Source organism: Pristiophorus japonicus, chromosome 4, assembly GCF_044704955.1.
Source record: "Pristiophorus japonicus isolate sPriJap1 chromosome 4, sPriJap1.hap1, whole genome shotgun sequence".
In the NCBI taxonomy this organism is placed as follows: Eukaryota; Metazoa; Chordata; class Chondrichthyes; family Pristiophoridae; genus Pristiophorus; species Pristiophorus japonicus.
In genome coordinates, this window is record NC_091980.1 from 285,557,008 (window position 1) to 285,575,619 (window position 18,612).

The window sequence follows — 18,612 nt, forward strand, 5'->3', positions numbered from 1 at the left end:
ATTCCCCCATGAGGGGAAACTCCTCTCTGCATCTACCCTACAGAGTGAAACACATTAGAAATTGATATAAATCTCTTCATCATCATAATGGGTTTGATTTCAGCTAATCCTGAGAATCAAAATTCAAACTTTAAAACTGAAGCTACAGCAAGCATCTCAACCAATAAGCAAATCTATTATATACTGCACAATACTACTGCTATTGTTACACCAATTAACTTACTAGAATGGCAGCTAGGTGACTCATCCCTTTGTGTGTCAGTTTGTTGTTCCAAAGTATAAGTGTTTTCAGTCCTTGCTTCTGTCTTCTAAGACCTTTACAGATGTCTTCCAGTCCTAGAAACAGATTCAACTAGTCAACCCTCATGTAACCTTTATGTTGTTTTCAGATCTTGCACAAGATGTCCTGACCCAGTGCTGAGTGACTGTGAAATATTAGCGTGTGGATGCACAAAACAGAGAGATTGGAAGTGCAAAGGGGGGGTCTGTTTTGGCTTTTGGGTGATCAACCGAGAGAATGATGGTCAGGCGCCCATTCCAGTGGGAAATTGTCCCCGTGATTTTGAAACTCCAGCTCATTTCCATTCGGGCTGCGTGTTAGTGACAGCAAAAGCAACAGCTTGTATTTAAATAGCGCCTTTAAAACATTCCAAGGTGCTTCACAGGAGAATTATCAAACAGAATTTGACACCAAGCCACATAAGGAGAATATTGGGGCAGATGCCCAAAAGTTTGGTCAAAGACGTAGGTTTTTAGGAGCTACTTAAAAGAGGAAATAGAGCTAAGAGGTGGAGAGTTTCAGGAGGGATTTCCAGAGCCTAGGGCCTTGGTAGCTGAAGGCACAGTTGTCAATGATGGAGCAATTAAAATCGAGGATGCTCAAGAGGCCAGAATTGGAGGACTGCAGATAACTAGAAGGATTGTAGGGCTAGAGGAGGTTACAGAGGAGGGGTGAATCCATGGAGGGATTTGAAAACAAGGATGAGAATTTAAAAATCGAGGCATTGCTTAACAGCATTCATTTTTATTAATACAAAAGAAAATTACTGTGGATGCTGGAATCTGAAATAAAAACAAAAAATGCTGGAAATCTCAGCGGGTCAGGCAGCATCTGTGGAGAGAAAAACAGGGTTAACGTTTCAGATCGATGACCCTTCATCTGTTTTATTATTCCCAGCTTCAAATTAGAGATCTTAAAATTGATATATTCACAAAGGTGTCACAAAGTGCAGGCTGCTACACAGGTCTCACTAGTCCATGAGGGATCAATCATCACAGCTATATATTCCTCCCAGGTGTTTCACTCAAGCACATTAACGCGTGTGCCACAAATAGTGCATGTAGAATTTCAACCCACTGGAAAATACAGACACAGGCACAGCACAAGGCCACCAAGGAAAAGAGATGAAGAATCAATGCTAAAGCACCAAAGGAAGGAATGCATCAACTGTCAGCCTTGCCTCAGTGGTAGCACTCTTATCACAGACTTAGAAGGCTGTATATTCAAGTCCCACTCCAGAGACTTAAGCACATAATCTAGGCAGCACTTCAGATGGAATTTGATGCAAGTCCTGATCAATTACTATACTATCTGTGTTCCATTTGAGGAAGTAGGCCGAGGGTTCTACAGTCGTGGCCTCGCTGCAGCAACATGGAAATAAAAGACAGACTTGTATTTCTAGAGCACTTTTCATGAGCTCAGGGCATACCAAAGCGCTTTACAGCCAATTAACTACTTTTGAAGTGTAGACACTGTTGTAATGTAGGGAACGCAGCAGCTAATTTGCGCACAGCAAGCTTCCACAAACGGCAAGTGATGATGACCAAGATAACGATCACCATTATAATATACACCTTCAATATTGTGTACAGTTTTGGTCTCCTAATCTGAGGAAGGACATTCTTGAAATTGAGGGAGTGCAGTGAAGGTTCACCAGACTGATGCCCGGGATGACAGGACGGACATATGAAGAAAGACTGGATCGACTAGGCTTATATTCACTGGAATTTAGAAGAATGAGAGGGCATCTCATAGAAACATATAAAATCTGACGGGATTGGACAGGTTAGATGCAGGAAGAATGTTCCCGATGTTGGGGAAGTCCAGAACCAGGGGTCACAGTCGAAGGATAAGGGGTAAGCCATTCAGGACCGAGATGAGGAGAAACTTCTTCACTCAGAGAATTGTTAACCTGTGGAATTCTCTACCAGAGAAAGTTGTTGAGGCCAGTTTGTTAGATATATTCAAAAGGGAGTTAGATGTGGCCCTTACAGCTAAAGGGATCAAGGGGTATGGAGAGAAAGCAGGAATGGGGTACTGAAGTTGCATGATCAGCCATGATCATATTGAATGGTGGTGCAGGCTCGAAGGGCCGAATGGCCTAAGCCTGCACCTATTTTCTATGTTTCTATGTTTCTATAATCTATTTTGTTTTAGTGGTGTTGGTTGAGGGATAAATATTGGCCAGGACACCGGGAAGAACTAATGTTCCCCCTAAGCTGTGCAGCCACGCAGCTCGCGACTGGTTTTTCCAGTGTAAAATTTTGTGCATGCACGAAAGTTTGAATAGGCCACGCAGCCGGTTAAAGGATCTGCACCCGCCCATGAAATTTAGGGGGAACATTGGGGATAACTCTCCTGCTGCTCTTCGAAATACTGCCATGGGATCTTTTACATCCACATGAAAGAGCAAACGGAGCCTCAGTTTATTGTCTCATTTGAAAGATAGCACCTCTGAAAGCGCAGTGCTCTCTCAGTACTACATCATCATCATAGACAGTCCCTCGAAATCGAGGAAGACTTGCTTCCACTCTAAAAGTGAGTTCTCAGATGACTGTACAGTCCAATACGGGAATTACAGTCTCTGTCACAGATGGGACAGACAGTCATTGAAGGAAAGTGTGGGTGGGGAGTCTGGTTTGCCGCACGCTCCTTCCGCTGCCTGCGCTCGCTTTCTGCATGCTCTCGGCGACTTCAGTATTGCACTGGAGTGTCAGTCCAGATTTTTCTGCTCAAGTCTCTGGAGTGGGAGTTGGACCCAAAACCTTCTGACTCGGACGTGAGGGTGCTACACACTGAGCCATGGCTGACACAATTACTCAATTCCACAGCTGTTTATTGACAGTGGTAATCCTGCCGGAAGGCTGCCCTGCACAACCAATGAGCCCAATCCAGGAAAACGGATCAGCTTTACAGAGTGGTGGACAGAAGTTTCATCCTTTCCCAAGCAATAAAATTCACCCCAATAAGTTGCTACAGAAGGAAAATTTGGAGATGAGATAAGAGATGAATCATCTATCAGTTGTTAAGATTTATCTTATAGTGTACCACTGCTAGTTACCTGTATTGAAGATACAATTGTTCTTAAGGTCCAACAGCCTTATGGTACAGTTAGATTCCAGCATCTCTCGCAGGTACATGGAGTCTTGAACACTGTTCAGGTTATTGTCTGCCAAGTAAAGTTCCTGTAGCATTTGATTCATATTCAGGGCAGAAACTGTAGAAAGTCAGAGAGGAAACAACGGATTCAACTGGACAAAAATAGTAAAATATGAAAATGAATGCTCAAAATGTCTGGGCACCAACTTCAACTCTCAGGGGGTTTAATCTCCTTGGATAGTGCATTGCGTAATATAATCACATAAAATTCCTTTGTGCATATTTCTAATGGAGTCATTAACCCATGGGTTAACAATTGCATTAAAATAGCAACAAAGAATTTTACGTGAACACACTAAGTAGTGAATTACTGAGGTTAATTATACTCCTTAATGTTCTACTTTGTCTTTACTGAGATTCCAGTCATATTAAAAAAACAGTAATTAAAATACTTTGCTAACTCTAGAAGTAATTTGTTTTTATGATTTGATTTGATTTGAAGTCTAATCCTCAGCATTTTGTTTGATTTATATCTATATCTGTGATACATCTCCCCTACCTGAGCATCCTTTCCCCCAAGCCCCAAAACAAGAATGTTATTTTCTTTGCACTCAGTATCAATATCAAGCACTCCGTCCCGCATCAAAGACTAAGTACAGGAATTACCTTGTGTTCAACCAGAGTCCCAACCTGGGCACCATTCTTCTGTGCCAGATCTAAATGCCCTCTTCTCACAGGAGCCCACTGTTTCATCCTGCTCGGCATTCAGAACAAGAAGGGAGGAAAAACTCACCTAGCAGCATCAGCGGACGGCCGCTCAAACTGGCATTATCCAAACGTAATACCCTCAGATGACTGTTAAACCTCAGGCCTTGTGCCACAAAGCACGCGGTGTGCTCCGTCAAGGGGATTCCAGATGCCTCAAACTCCTGCAAGCTGCTACTCTGGGGAAAGGAAAACAGCCTGTTTATTTAAGGTGGCAAAATGGAACTCACAAGTTTTGTGTTGTACGATTTTATATGTGCCCGCAATTGGCAGGGGGCCTCACCTGCCAACCAGGCATAATCAGGAAATCACAGGCATACCGAGTACGGTAGCTTAGTGGTTATGTTGCAGATTAGTAACCTTGGACTAATGATCTCGGGACGCAAATTCAAATCCCACCATGGCAACTGGGGAATTTAAATGCAATGAAATAAATTTGGAATAAAAAGCTATCACCAGTAATGGTATCCATGAAACTACTGGATTGTCGCGAACACCCAGCAGGTTCGCCAATGTCCTTTAGGGAAGGAAATCTGCTGTCCTTACTTGGTTTGGCCTGTATGTGACTCCAGACCCACAGCAATGTGCTTGGGCTAGAACTTCCACTTTTTTTGCATGCTTAACGCCCACTTAACGCCCATTTTACCGCTGAAGTGACGTATATCGCCCATATATCACCCATTCTGGCACAAAATGGAAACAGACGGGCATTTTTAGAAGACTTATCGCCGAGCGTTATTTTCCCAATGGGCTTAACGCCAAGAAAAAATATCACCCCCCGCTCATTTTTTGAATCAGCAGAGTGGGCGAATTCAACATCGATAATATCACCCAGCATTATTTTCCACACGGAATTAACGCCGAGATTCAAAATTAATACCCGCCCACTGTTTTTTGTTGCAAAGAGCATATTTACCCAAACTAGCGGCATGGAGATGGTCCATCTCCACCTCACACACATATCACCCACAATATCGCTCGCTCAAAACACCGCCCACAAAAAGTGGAACTAACCAGAATGAATGCCAGCGGTGTGGCTGGCATTTGTTAAATCCCATTCCTACATGAGGAGCTGATATTGGAAAGATTTGACTGAAAGAGCGCTGATGTGAGTGACAATGCTGTCACACTGCTGTGTGTGTGCAGCTCAGACATCAATGGTGCCCATCACCTTGGTGCCAGTTAAAGTTTACGATGATTGATGTTAAGTTGTATTTAATCCTTTCATGGTAAGGAATCACCAGTGGGTAACGGTCCAGCTATCTGAGACAATGCACAACAAGGTTATGTTCAATAACAAAAGTTTAATACCAACATTGGTCTGAAATCATAAGTATCACAGTCAATAACACCCAACCCCCGCCCACAACCCACTTTTTCCACCATTGACATAAATCACATGTTCAACATGTCCAACAAGACAGAATACAAAGGCAAAGCAGGAGCGTGGTCCCCAGCCCCCATACATTGCAACAAATTGCATACACACAGATGGAGATATAACACAGCCATCACCTGCACACATGCACCTCACTTTCCTTCCCCCCTCCCCTTCTTCTCCCCACCTGTACCCCTTCCCCTCCTTGCTCCATGGCGCCTGGCCGAGGAGTTCTTTAGGCAGTGCCTCAGTGGGGGGGGAACGAAGGCAGATGCGTTGGTTAGACAGGTACGAGAACAGGAGGCGCTGAAGGGGCAACATTGTCTTATGGCAAAAGCAGGATCTTGGTCCTTGCTCTCATCTGTCGTTCGCAGTGGTGGTGCGTAACCTAGGGATGGAGTACCGTGCTCGGGGACCACTGGGAGGCCTGTGACAGCAGTGTTCCTGGCTATCGCATCCAGGGACTCCGCCATGCACGGAATGTACTCGGTCATGGTGGCCAGGTGTCGGGATATGTCCCCTAATGCTTCGATGAGGTGGTCACCAATGTCTATAGTCCTCCTGGACAACTGTACCATCTATCTGCTGTCATGTCGCGCTCATGGAACAGACCTGCCGTATCTACAAGGCCTCCGTGGGGTCGGCGCCATCCTGGGGACAAATGGGATGCCCTGTGGAGAGGTGCGTGGGGCCGGCACCTCCAGAGTGGAGGCGGGAATGACCAGAGGACTACTAGATGGCCTTGGGGTGGAATGGATTCTGGAGTGTGGCAATGCAGGTTCTTCGAAGTCCGCGCTCTCATCCATCAAGAACAGACCCAGTGGATTGATGGGCGACAATCGGAGCTCCTCAGCACCAGATGTAGTAGAATCGTCTGCCGACTCCTGCCCCACGCCCCCACCTTTTGATTTCTGTGGCCTTGCCTGGGGCCGCGCTGCTGGCTGAGCTGCAAGACACAAATGAGGTTATTAGAGGAGAATGGAGTGCCAAGGTGACAAGGTGAGTCCAGCGCTACACACAGCATATGCACGACAAAAGCATCGCCGCTCTCAAAATCATCGCAGACATCCTATTTCATGACCATCAACACATTGTACGTTGCAATGATTTTCATTAGGCCAGCATTATTTCTATGACACTTTTAGAAATCATCTATCATATATGATTGTTCGGATATGAGTTGGTGTGCATCTATTGACTTTACATCACGCAATGGTGTAAGATTTACTCACGTGGCATCACTTCAGGTCTGCAGATGCATCCGTAGCTGTCCAGGGGTGCTTCCCCACAAGTGCTAGCACTTGCTCCTCCATCTCTGTGATGTCGCTGGGGACTGGTGGCCCCCCCACCTGTTCGCCTCTGCACAGACCTCATCGTCGATAGCTTCTTCTGTAAAAGGTGACAGGACGACATGGCATTAGATCATTGCGTGATATCATTGCTAGGTACTGTCATAGAGACTGATACAACACATAACAGACAGATGTAACCATGATTAATATGATTATTATTATTCTTTACCGAAGGACGTACAGGCTTTGAGTAAAACATTCCTGGTAAAAGTGCAAGACCTCACATCTGCTGATAGTCACTCATAACTGTTACAAATCAAATTATATAAATACATAAGTACATATAAATTAATGTAATACTTACTCTTGCGGATCCCACAAGGTCGTTCTATCGTTTGCGGCATTGGTTGCTCTCACGCACCTCGTTGATCGCCGACGAGACCACCTCTGCTATCTCGGTCCATGTCCTCTGGTAGGCCTTTGCGTTGGGCTTCCCACGCCCTCACTGTGTCAAATCACCCCAGTGTGACTCGACCTCCTGCAGGAGGGAGGCATTTGCCTCGTCCGAGAACCTCCTGGCTCTTTTGCAGCCTCCAATGTGCTCCTCTCCCACCTCACTGCTCTCTCCAGCATCAGTCTCCACAGCGTGCTGTGATGCCTCCTCCTCTCCCTCCATTATAGGGCAAATTCCGTCAAATATGTGGCTGGTAACAGCTACTTTTTGTTTGACTACTTTCTGTGAACATCTAAAGTCTCTCTCCTTCCTCCCAAAGCAGCCATACCACACCCAGCCACGCCTTCAGTCCCTCTGAGCTCCCTCTCTCTCTGTCTCCTCTTCTGCACATGTCATCGTAAGCCTTGACCTACAGAATCACGGGAATCAAGCGTTGCTGTGCCGTTGCTAAGGACGGCCACATTTTGCGGCAGAAAGTCAAAAAAAATTAACGCTACCGCCCATTTGATATCGCTCGCGGTAACGTCCATTTTCAAAAATGTAATTTAAGTGTTTTGAGAATGGGCGAGAAGCCGACGATCTGAAAACCCTTTTTTGCCACCCACGCCGGAAATAACGCTCATTTTTGGGCGACAAGCACAAAAGTGGAGGTTCTAGCCCATAGACACTTAACTGCCCTCTGAAAGCCATTCAGTTGAATTCAAGAAGGCGGATCACCACCACCTTCTCGAAGGCAATTAGGGATGGGCAATAAATGCTGGCCTTACCATCGACATCCACATCCCATGAATGAATATTAAAAAAAACTACTCACGATTTCACAATATGTGTGAATACTGTGTGAGATATCTGAGATAGATGGAAGAAAGCATCTTTAGTAATTGAGTGAGAGCGGAGGACAAAGCTAAGCTCGGGGTCAAGTGGCAAGTCACGTTTCCTCACTTGCTGACTCAGGCCGAGATGGCAGCAAGGGAGATTGATGGACCAGGAAGCTTTCGAAGGCAGGAAAGCTATGATTTGGAAGATGATTCCAAAGGTCAGCAGTGTCATAGTTGAAATGTTGCCCACGCCAAGACGGTAGAGAGAGGGAGCTGGGAACAAGAAATAACCCAGACTCAGAGGAACAGCGGTTGTGGGCTGCAATATAGATTTGGAGATTTCCAGGTAGGATGGGACAAGGTTGTGGATGGACTAGGATGAGAATGATCTTGAAATGTAATTGTTTGGAAATTCATTGTGGGACTTTGTGCAGGAGACAATCAGATTGCTGAAGGTTGTGAAGGTGGAGAAGCTGGTGAGGAGAGTATTAAAGACATTGATGCTTGAGGTGATGAAAGGGAATAAAGATTTCAACAGCAAGGAGGAGGAGGTAAGGGCTTAACCGGGCAATATTCCAGAAGTGGAATTAGGCAGTCTTGCACTGGGTTCAGTCTGAGCATGAAACGAGAGAGCATAATGGAATCAGAGCCAAAGCACGTAAGTGCGTGTTAGAGCCTAGCAAGGTGGCTTTGGTCTTGTTGAAGCTGACCTGGAGGAAATTTCAACAAGCAGCCTGATAGTACAGCAAGAGCCCTGGAGTCAATGGTAGAGAGATGGAGTTTGGTAAACATAGTGTGCATGGAAGCTGACCCTGTACTTATGAATGATGTTACTAATGGGTAGAATATAAATAACAAAGTGGAGGAATCTGAGGATGCAGCACGAGGGCAGACCAGGGATGATCATTTGAGCACGGCAAAAGAAACCATCTGAGAAAACGTAGTGACTGTGTTGATATCGATAAGAGTGGAACCACAAATAAAAGCACCAACTTAGTGGACATGAAGGAAAGAAAGTGGAAGAGAATGGACTAGTGAACAGTGTCAAAGAGAGATTACCGAGGATTGTGGGAGTGGGGAACAGCGAACCACAGTTACAGTCACACAGGGTGTTATTGGTGGCTTCGACCAGATCAATCTCAATGCTGTGGGCGGGTCAGAAATGGATCAGAAATTAATTTGAATAGGGGTTGGTGAAATAGATGAGCATGTAGTTGAGTGGTATTAAATAAAAATAAAATTGCATTCACATGGCAAGTGCTACCAAAAACATTCTACGAAATAACTCATGAATTTCTACTGATAAGTTTCAGAAAACATAAGAGAAATATACAGTGCCATTACCTTCCTAATCAACTGAGCTGCTGCCATCCAGCCCCTGCTTCCAATACGCTTGTTGAAGGAGATGCTAAGGTGCACTGCCGAGTCATAGTACTTCATGATATCAAACAATGCAGAAGCCCCCTGAAATCAAGTTAAAATCACATTAATCAGAGATTTGAAATTGCCAAACATCTTTTTCCGCTGGATTGTACTTTTATTTAATTGGACTGTAACTTTGAGTTTCGTTTTTCCTACTGGTATGGTGGGTAAAGGCACCACCTGGTAGTGCTGTGTCATATTGACCAGGAAGATGAAAGGATCAAACATCAGTCTGCTCTGAGTTGGCTTATTTCAGTCAATGGAAAGGCAAATCAGGAGGTTTCTATAATGGGTGGGCGATCTAAACAGCAAGTTGAAAATCTAACCCAGCATCTTCAGCGTGAGGAATGACTGGGTGAAAATCAGAAGGGAAATAAAGAAAAATTGAGCGTGGTGGTGCACTGCCACAATGCCTGTCAAAGGCAGGCCACCGGAGGAGGCTTTTCCACCATTAAACATCTCACCCATCCTTTGAGGACAAGCCCATGGAGCTCTTGGAAAAGCACTCAGCTCTTTCCATGAGAGATGCTAAGGTTGGCGGCATCCTGCACTGTCATCCTGGCATCTCTGTGAAGAACCACATTGCTGTAACTGTGCCAAGACCGATTGAATGTTTGTGGCCCATGGCTCACATTCCATGTTTGTCAGCTGATTATTGGGGAGAAGGTATGACTGCATCTATAGCGGGTGCCATGGGCAGCCTAGTCTCACCTCCCATGTTCCACAGGCATGGTGCTCTGATGGAGATGGCTGTAAGCCTATCCTGAGGATGGGCAGTAACATGCAGCTGCAACTCCTAAGTGGCTTGGTCCTCATCATTATCTTCACCATCAAATTCCTCTTCCTGTGTCACCCATTGCTGCAGTAGATCTGCAGGAAGGGGGGATCAAAGGCAAGAATGGGCGTGCGTGCATCAGCCCCTTGGGATTAAGGAGAAGGGGTGGAAGATTTGTTTTTGTGTGGTTCATCACAGAGTTGCCAGGGTGAAAGTGCAGGAGCTCTCTCATGGAAAGAGCTGAATGACTTTCCACGAGCTCCATGGACTTGTCCTCAAAGGGGATGAGATGTTTAAAAGTGCGAAAGCCCTCTCAGGTGGGCCGCCTTTGGCGGGCATTGTGCGACAATGACTGAATGGCCCGACTCCTGCTCCTATTTCTTATGTCCAACAATTTCTCATGCAATGAGGGTAAGGCTAGCCAATAAAAAGTGTGGAACAAGTAGCATGGGAGAGATGAAGCAAGAGATGTGGACGAATGAGGGTATTGAAGTAGAGGCAGGGATTTTTGAGTTTGTGCAAGGCAGTTGCATATTTGGGGAGCTGTGCAGCTATAAGACCATAAGAACATAAGAAATAGGAGCAGCAGAAGGCCATAAGGCATCTCGAGCCTGCTCCACCATTTATTACAATCATGGCTGACCCGATCATGGACTCAGGTCCACTTCCCTGCCCGCTCTCCATAACCCCTTATTCCCTTATAGGTTAAGAAACTGTTTATTTCTGTCTTAAATTTATTCAATGTCCCAGCTTTCACAGCTCTCTGAGGCAGCGAATTCCACAGATCCACAACCCTCTGAGAGAAGAAATTTCTCCTCATCTCAGGTTTAAATGAGCGGCCCCTTATTCTAAGATTATGCCCTCGAGTTCTAGTCTCCCCTATGAGCGGAAACATTCCCTCTGCATTCATCTTGTCAAGCCCCTTCATAATCTTATACGTTTCGATAAGATCACCTCTCATTCTTCAGAATTCCAATGAGTAGAGGCCAAACCTACTCAACCTTTCCTCATAAGTCAACTCCCTCATCTCTGGAATCAACCTTGTGAACCTTCTCTGAACTGCCTCCAAAGCAAGTATATCCTTTCATAAATATGGAAACCAAAACTGTACGCAGTATTCCAGGTGCGGCCTCACCAATACCCTGTACAACTGTAGCAAGACTACCCAGCTTTTATACTCCATCTCCTTTGCAATAAAGACCAATCTTCCATAGTCCTTCCTGATCACTTGCTGTACCTGCATACTAACTGTTATTAACTCCATTGACACTGGGAATCCATTGTGGACTTGTATTTCCTCTGTACAGCCACCAGAGGGCTCTTGTCTTGGAGTCCCAAGGGATCCCATAATCCCTGGGGAGCACAGGTATTTAAGGAGGCTTCACAGCTTAGAGAAGCACTCTGGAGACCTGCAATAAAAGACTAAGGTCACACTTTACTTTGAGTTCACAGTGTTCAGTCTGACTCTTTCGCCATACAAAGCAACTGGCAACGAGATAAAGATAGCAAACCCAAAGATGCAGAGAACAGTGGGCATCCTGGAAAAATTTTCGTAGGGAGATCATTGGGAAACTTTTGTGGAGCGACTCGACCAATACCTTGTGGCCAACGAACTAGATGGGGAAGAGAGCGCTGCCAAATGAAGGGTGATCCTCCTCACCGTCTGTGGGGCACCAACGTACGGCCTCATGAAGGATCTGCTCACTCCAGCAAAAACCCAAGGAGAAATCGTACGACGATTTGTGCACACTGATCTGAGAGCATTTGAATCTGAAGGAAAGTGTTCTCATGGCGAGATACCGGTTCCACACCTACAAAAGGTCTGAAGGCCAGGACGTGACGAGTTATATTGCCGAGCTAAGACGCCTTGCAGGACATTGCCAATTTGAAGGATATTTGGAGCACATGCTCAGAGACTTTTTCGTACTTGGCACTGGCCACGAAACCATACTATGCAAACTTTTGACTGTAAAGACCCTAACCTTGAGTAAGGCCATAGCGATAGCCCAGGCGTTCATTGCCACCAGTGACAATATGAAGCAGATCTCTCAGCACACAAGTGCTGCTACAAATACTGTGAACAAAGTGATGTTGTTTTCGAATTGTAACGCACAGGGCAGGTCACACATACCTGCAGCTGCACGTCCGCAGATGACTCAGAGTCCACCATCAAGGGTGATGAATGCAAGGCCATTCACACCTTGTTGGCACTGCGGGGTGATCATCATTTCTATTCATGCCGACTCAAAGAGTACGTTTGCAAGGACTGTGGAACAATGGGACACCTCCAATGAGTGGGCAGGCGAGCTGAAAAGCCTGTTAAACCTGCAAACCACCATGTTGCAGAGGAGGACAGATCCACGGAGGATCATGATGCACCAGAGCCTCGGATCGAGTAGGCAGAGGTGCATGGAGTACACACATTCACCACAAATTGTCCCCCGATAATGCTGAATGTTAAACTAAATGGATTCCCAGTGTCAATGGAGCTGGACACGGGAGCAAACCAGGCCATCATAGGCAAAAAGACTTTCGAAAGGTTGTGGTGCAACAAGGCCTCAAGGCCAGTCTTAACTCCAGTTTGCACGAAACTATGAACTTACACAAAAGAACTGATTCCTGTAATCGGCAGTGCTACCGTAAAGGTCTCCCATGATGGAGCGGTGCGCAAGCTACCACTCTGGGTGGCACCGGGCGATGGTCCCACTCTGCTCGGCAGGAGCTGGCTGAGAAAGATACTCTGGAACTGGGACGACGTCCGAGCGCTATCGCCCGGTGACGATACTTCGTGTGCCCAGGTTTTCAACAAATTTCCTTCGTCGTTCAAAACAGGCATTGGGAAATTCTAAGGAGCAAAAGTGCAGATCCACCTAATTCCGGGGGCGCGACCCATCCATCACAGGCGAGAGCAGTACTGTACATGATGACAAAAAGGGTAGAGATCGAGGCAGACCGGCTGCAAAGAGAGGGCATCATTTCACCGATCGAGTTCAGCGAGTGGGCCAGTCCTATTGTTCCAGTCCTCAAGGGAGATGGCACCGTCAGAATCTGTGGCGATTACAAAGTAACTATCAATCGTTTTTCCCTTAGGACCAATACCCACTACCAAACGACCTCTTAGCAACCCTGGCGGGAAGAAAGACGTTCACGAAGCTGGATCTCACTTCAGCCTACATGACGCAGGAACTGGAGGAATCATCGAAGGCCCTCACCTGCATCAACAGGCACAAAGGTCCTTTTGTTTATAACAGATGCCCGTTTGGAATCCGATCAGCGGCAGCGATATTCCAGAGAAACGTGGAAAGTTTACTGAAGTCGGTCCTGCACACCGTGGTCTTCCAGGACGACATCTTGGTCACAGGTCGGAACACAGTCGAGCACCTGCAGAACCTGGAGGAGGTTCTTAGTCAACTCAACCGCGTGGCCTCAGGTTAAAACGCTCGAAGTGCGTTTTCCTGGCGCCTGAAGTGGAGTTCTTGGGAAGGAGAATTGCGGCAGACGGCACCAGGCCCACCAACACGAAGACGGAGGCAATCAAGAATGCACCTGTTGTACGCATTAGGCGCCTGCTGAATATATCAAAACACTAGGCATTAGGCACCTGCTGAATATATCTAAACTCATATAAGTTTAAAGTGGCCACATATAAAATGGCTGCCCAAGCATGATGGGAACCCCGTTAGTCAAGTAATGAACTGGGGCTGACCGAGCAATGACCGAGCAATGACCCTGTGAGGCCCACTACCAGGAATGCCTTGGATACAAGATAATTATAACGAACCATTATAGTACACTGGTATAATCAGTGACTTCACACAGCCAAACCCCGAGGAACAGAGATAAGAGGAGAATCTGCCTCACATAACGAGGTCATTAATCAGCCTGAGCTGACAAAATTCTATTGGGTTAAAGAAACCTATATGTAATCTATAATCATTATGATTGGATTGTGTCCAGCCGAAGTGGGCTGAGTAACTGTAAAGAACTATTGTAAAACATATAAATATCGATGAGTTTCTTTGTTCATCGGAGAGAAGTGCCTGGATCCAGTCCTGAGGCTTCCTCCCCACATGCAAAAATAAAGGCCGCATTGGCGTTGGAACCGACTCTGAGTGTTGAGTGATTCTTCTGAGAAAACATTCACGCTAACAGTGGCGTCACGAACAGGATTTCGGGGTCGCTGACGCTCTTGGAGAAACCGGGTGAGTATACCTTAAACAAAATTTTATAACGGGTGCGGAAGGTGGATGCTGGTTGATCGACACGAGGAGACGGTCCAATATCTCAAACACCTAGCCTGAGCCTGAATTAATAGGACTTTAGTCCCACGTGACGGCCAGGAACTAAGTAGGTGCTGGGAGCACACTTGGACCGTGGGATCGTGATACTGAAAGACATCTTCCGGACCCAGTAGTGTAATTTGAAATATACCCCAGGGTAGAACCAAGTGGTGTACAGCGGCTAACGGAATCCAAACCTGTGAACAGGGTCGGACCAATGGGCAGAGCGGTGGTAGGTAGTCGTTAAGGATATGTAGAGCATTGCGGGAATTTCTTAAACGCGTTTTAAGGATTGTATAAGTTTGTGCAACAGCAGAACTTGTGACCTGACAGTAGCCAGGAGACAGTCTACTACAAGTTATGCTAGGTAGAAAGCGGACCTCTGAGAGTAGATTCCTAATGGTTCTAGTCCTACCCAGGTATGGCCAATAAAACAAATAACCTCGAGTGGGGGCCAGAAGGATCCCTTACCCGCCACCTGGCAGAAAAACAAAAGAAACTAATCGAGAAAATGATTAGAGCAGGGTGGGATCCTCAGGACCTGCCAGCAGACCAGCGGAATGGTGGGAGAAGGAAAAGAAAGATAAAAATGAAAAGGCTGTAGTTTTGATACTGCGAGCCCACGTAAAACTAACAGAGGAAGTAAATCAATATGTAAGAAATAAAAAAAAAATCTGAGAGTGATTATCTTAAGTGAAGTATGGATCCAAGAATAGAGCCAGCCAAAAAAAAAATTAATAAGCTTGTTGAATGAAGAGAGACTTTTGTGAATGTCTGTCGTTGAGAGTCCTTGTGTGATTTTTTGACTGCGGAATGAATTTTTTTATGTTTTCATGTTTTCGAAAGCCTGGTTGGAAGAGGAATGCAAGTGTCTGTTTATTTTGGCTCCACCCACTTTTCTAAACAGAGTGAAATTTTTTTTAACCCTTTGTAGTGTTGTCCTGTATGTGGGAAGTTTTAAGACATTTTAAGTTAGAAACGCAGGTGTGGATTTATTCGGATGATAAGTTACGGAGCTAGGAAATGCACAAAGGATAGGTTTGTTGAGTAAAAGATAAAAAATACATGGTCCCGGTGGTTGAAAAAAAAAAGAATTTATTTGACACGCTCACTTACTTCTCGAAAGAAAACATGCAATGATTGATTACATTGGGTTGAAAGACATAATTTAGTCTAGGAATGAGATAAAGAATGCCTTTTAAAAAAAAACTTCTAGCTCAAAAAAAAAGTTTTAAATAAAGATTGAAATTACAAAGTTTGAATTGGGATTTTGAGATATTCAGAGAAGGCACAGCAAAATACTGAGGTGGATTCAAAAAAAAAATTATTAAATTAAATCTGATCTCTTAAAGAAAAAAAGGAGATATAAAACTAAAAGGTTTGGAAACAATCTAGAAATACCTTCAGGAATCAAGTCAAACTCCTGGGCGAGTGGCGAGCTATCTGCGAAGGTGTAAAAGGGACTTTTGAAAAATGTTAAAAACAGCAAGCTTTAGCAATTTAGAAGAGACATTTTAACGACTTTGAAACTGGAACGAAAAGCAGCCCTCAAAACCTAATTGCTGGACTCCATTCTAGTCATGGAGAAAAGAAAAAGATAAAGACGACACTTTGAAAGTAAACAAATGATTTTAAATTAACAAATTTATGGAGTCACGAGCCCTCCGTGTAGAATACAAAACCTAATTTGAAGAAAGGAGATCTGAAAAAAAAAGATGTAACGTACTAAATAAGTGCTGAAAAAAAAAATGTGTTTGTGATGGAAAAAGACATAACTTACTAAATACTAGTTGATGTTTGCTGTGAAAAAGATATTGGTTTAATTAGAAAAAGAAAAAAAATTGGAAGAGGTAAAAGACACTCTACATTGATAATGATTTTAAATTATGAGAAAGTTTCAATGCAGTTTGAAAAGATTTCCAAAATGGACAGTGTTTATCAAGAAAAGTCCCAAACAGTCTAAACAAGCAGGAGGGTTTTGAAGATAACGAGGAGAAAAGATCTAAGCTATGCGAACTCAGCACAGAAAGAAAAAACTGGGAATTAGAGAATCTTACTGAAATTTTAAATTCTTATAGAAAATGGAACTGGCACGGATGTTTAGATTTTGTGCTGAGAGAGAAATAAAACACAAGATTTGCCCAGTGAACGGGACCGTAAAAAAAACCAAAATGTTGGAATGTATGAAAATAACGAGAAGAAAAGATCTAAACTATGTTAACTCAGCACAGAAAGAAAAAATGGAACTGGCACAGAAGTTTAGATTTTGTGCTGAGAGAGAAATTTAAAAAAAAATTGAATTTCAGTAAACAAAATAGCTATTAAAAATGTGTGGTCTCGTTTTAAATCAATTAAAAAAAAAATTCTTTGGCAAGTACTTGAATTAAAAGTTAAGAAAAAATTGGAGTTTAATTTAAAATGCTGTCTTTCCCGATGAGAAGATTTTTATTATGACCACTTTACTAATGATTTATGCTGTTTATCGGATTCCTAATTTCTAAGCAAGTTTTGAAGGCACAAAGACTTTAAAAAAAAGAATTTTTCGGATGATTATGTGAAGTCACGTAATGACATCAGGCTTTCTTACAAACCTGTAAAGGAGTTAACCCTTTCCATTGACAGCTGTTTTATACTGGACATTATTAATTTGGATTTCTTAATAAAATAAAGAAGACTCACCTGACAGACAGAGGAAATGGTGGGATATTCAGAATAAAAATAAAACGGAACTAGCTGGTCAAGAGTTAAAAGCTAAGATAAACAGGCTGGAAGAGATGTTTTAAAAAACGGGACTAGACGGATAGTGCACTGCGCAGCCATAGCACCATCACCTATGGCAATAGAGCCAATGTACCCCACGGTGGGTAGGTGTAGTCCACAAACCCAACCTAACGATAAAGCAGACGGTGATGTTTGAAAGAATAATGGTGGCATTGGTGTTGATTGGAGTTTGGATAATATTTAGATGGGTCATCGTGCAGGCTCGAGCACAGCAGGCTCAAACGCAAAACCGACGGCAGCCCAGACAGGGACATGAAGTGATAGAGATGGTACGACTATAAAGAATATGGTTAACCTAATCCTTACCTCCGATTCCACAGAGTGACAGTGGCACAAGTAGACCAGAACCTAACACCTGGTGACGACCAGGCTGTCTGTTTAAAATTTTCAGATAAAACACTCACCAAGATGGGACCGCAGTGGTGACTTCGACTCTGGGGACTCATGATATGGGAACCTCAAGACCCACGCAAACACTGGATGATACTAACGGATTGCAGCGCACTCAGGAAATAAACAACTACATGAACTATGGAGTCTTGTTTAATTTAACGGATGGAATGTGCATCCCAGCAGCCAAGGACTGGAGCAATGACAGGACTTATTTTAATGCATGGTTACAAGTGAATCCTAATAAGAACCGGGTATGTGTACAGTGCTCTATGGGTATAAGGAGCAGCTGCATTAAACGGAGGGATGTCAAAGGGCCCGATGAATGTACTTTCGGCATAATTTGCGCGCCTCCGGGACAGTCCCAGCAATCAGTCATCCGCAAAAAGGGAGTGGGGCTGTGTGGGTACTACGAGGAGGTGGGGGCGGCTGCAATATCATTGTATGTATGCTTCTCACCCCCTCTGACACTGCGCCCCATAAGAACCACTACATTGCCCGAGGAACTGCCTTGTCCCATAACTACTAAGGGACCAGAAAATGGGATTGTAATGTACAACGAAGGGGAATTATTGTATGATAATGTTAAACATGAAATTGTGCCTGTCCTGATCAATATTTCAGGCATCCAGATGCCGGAATACTGTACAGAACAGTCAAGGAAAATGTACAATGTATTAAGTAAAGTTGTAATACAGCAGGCTGCCGATGCAATGGGTACCAGTAGATTCCGAGGACAGGGGTCAGCCCCCAGGATAAAGAGGGGAATAGTTAATGATATTGCGACCGGTTTCAATACAGGGACCTCCGTAGTAAACTCGATAGATATACAAGGGTTAAATGAGAGGGTGGAACAGCTTAGAGGGGTGATGAAGGGG

At 44.4% G+C, this 18,612-nt stretch overlaps 1 protein-coding gene across 1 annotated transcript in view; it reads right to left on the reverse strand.

The window, feature by feature from the left end:
• Window positions 1-18,612, reverse strand: part of LOC139262374 (protein phosphatase 1 regulatory subunit 37) — a 374,617-nt gene that overhangs the window by 226,163 nt on the left and 129,842 nt on the right. Inside the window, exons 7-10 of the mRNA XM_070877559.1 lie at window positions 9,431-9,550; window positions 4,173-4,323; window positions 3,342-3,497; window positions 224-336 (exon numbers count right to left, since the gene is read on the reverse strand). Coding sequence (XP_070733660.1) covers window positions 224-336; window positions 3,342-3,497; window positions 4,173-4,323; window positions 9,431-9,550 — 540 coding nt within the window. The remainder of the gene's footprint in view (window positions 1-223; window positions 337-3,341; window positions 3,498-4,172; window positions 4,324-9,430; window positions 9,551-18,612) is intronic.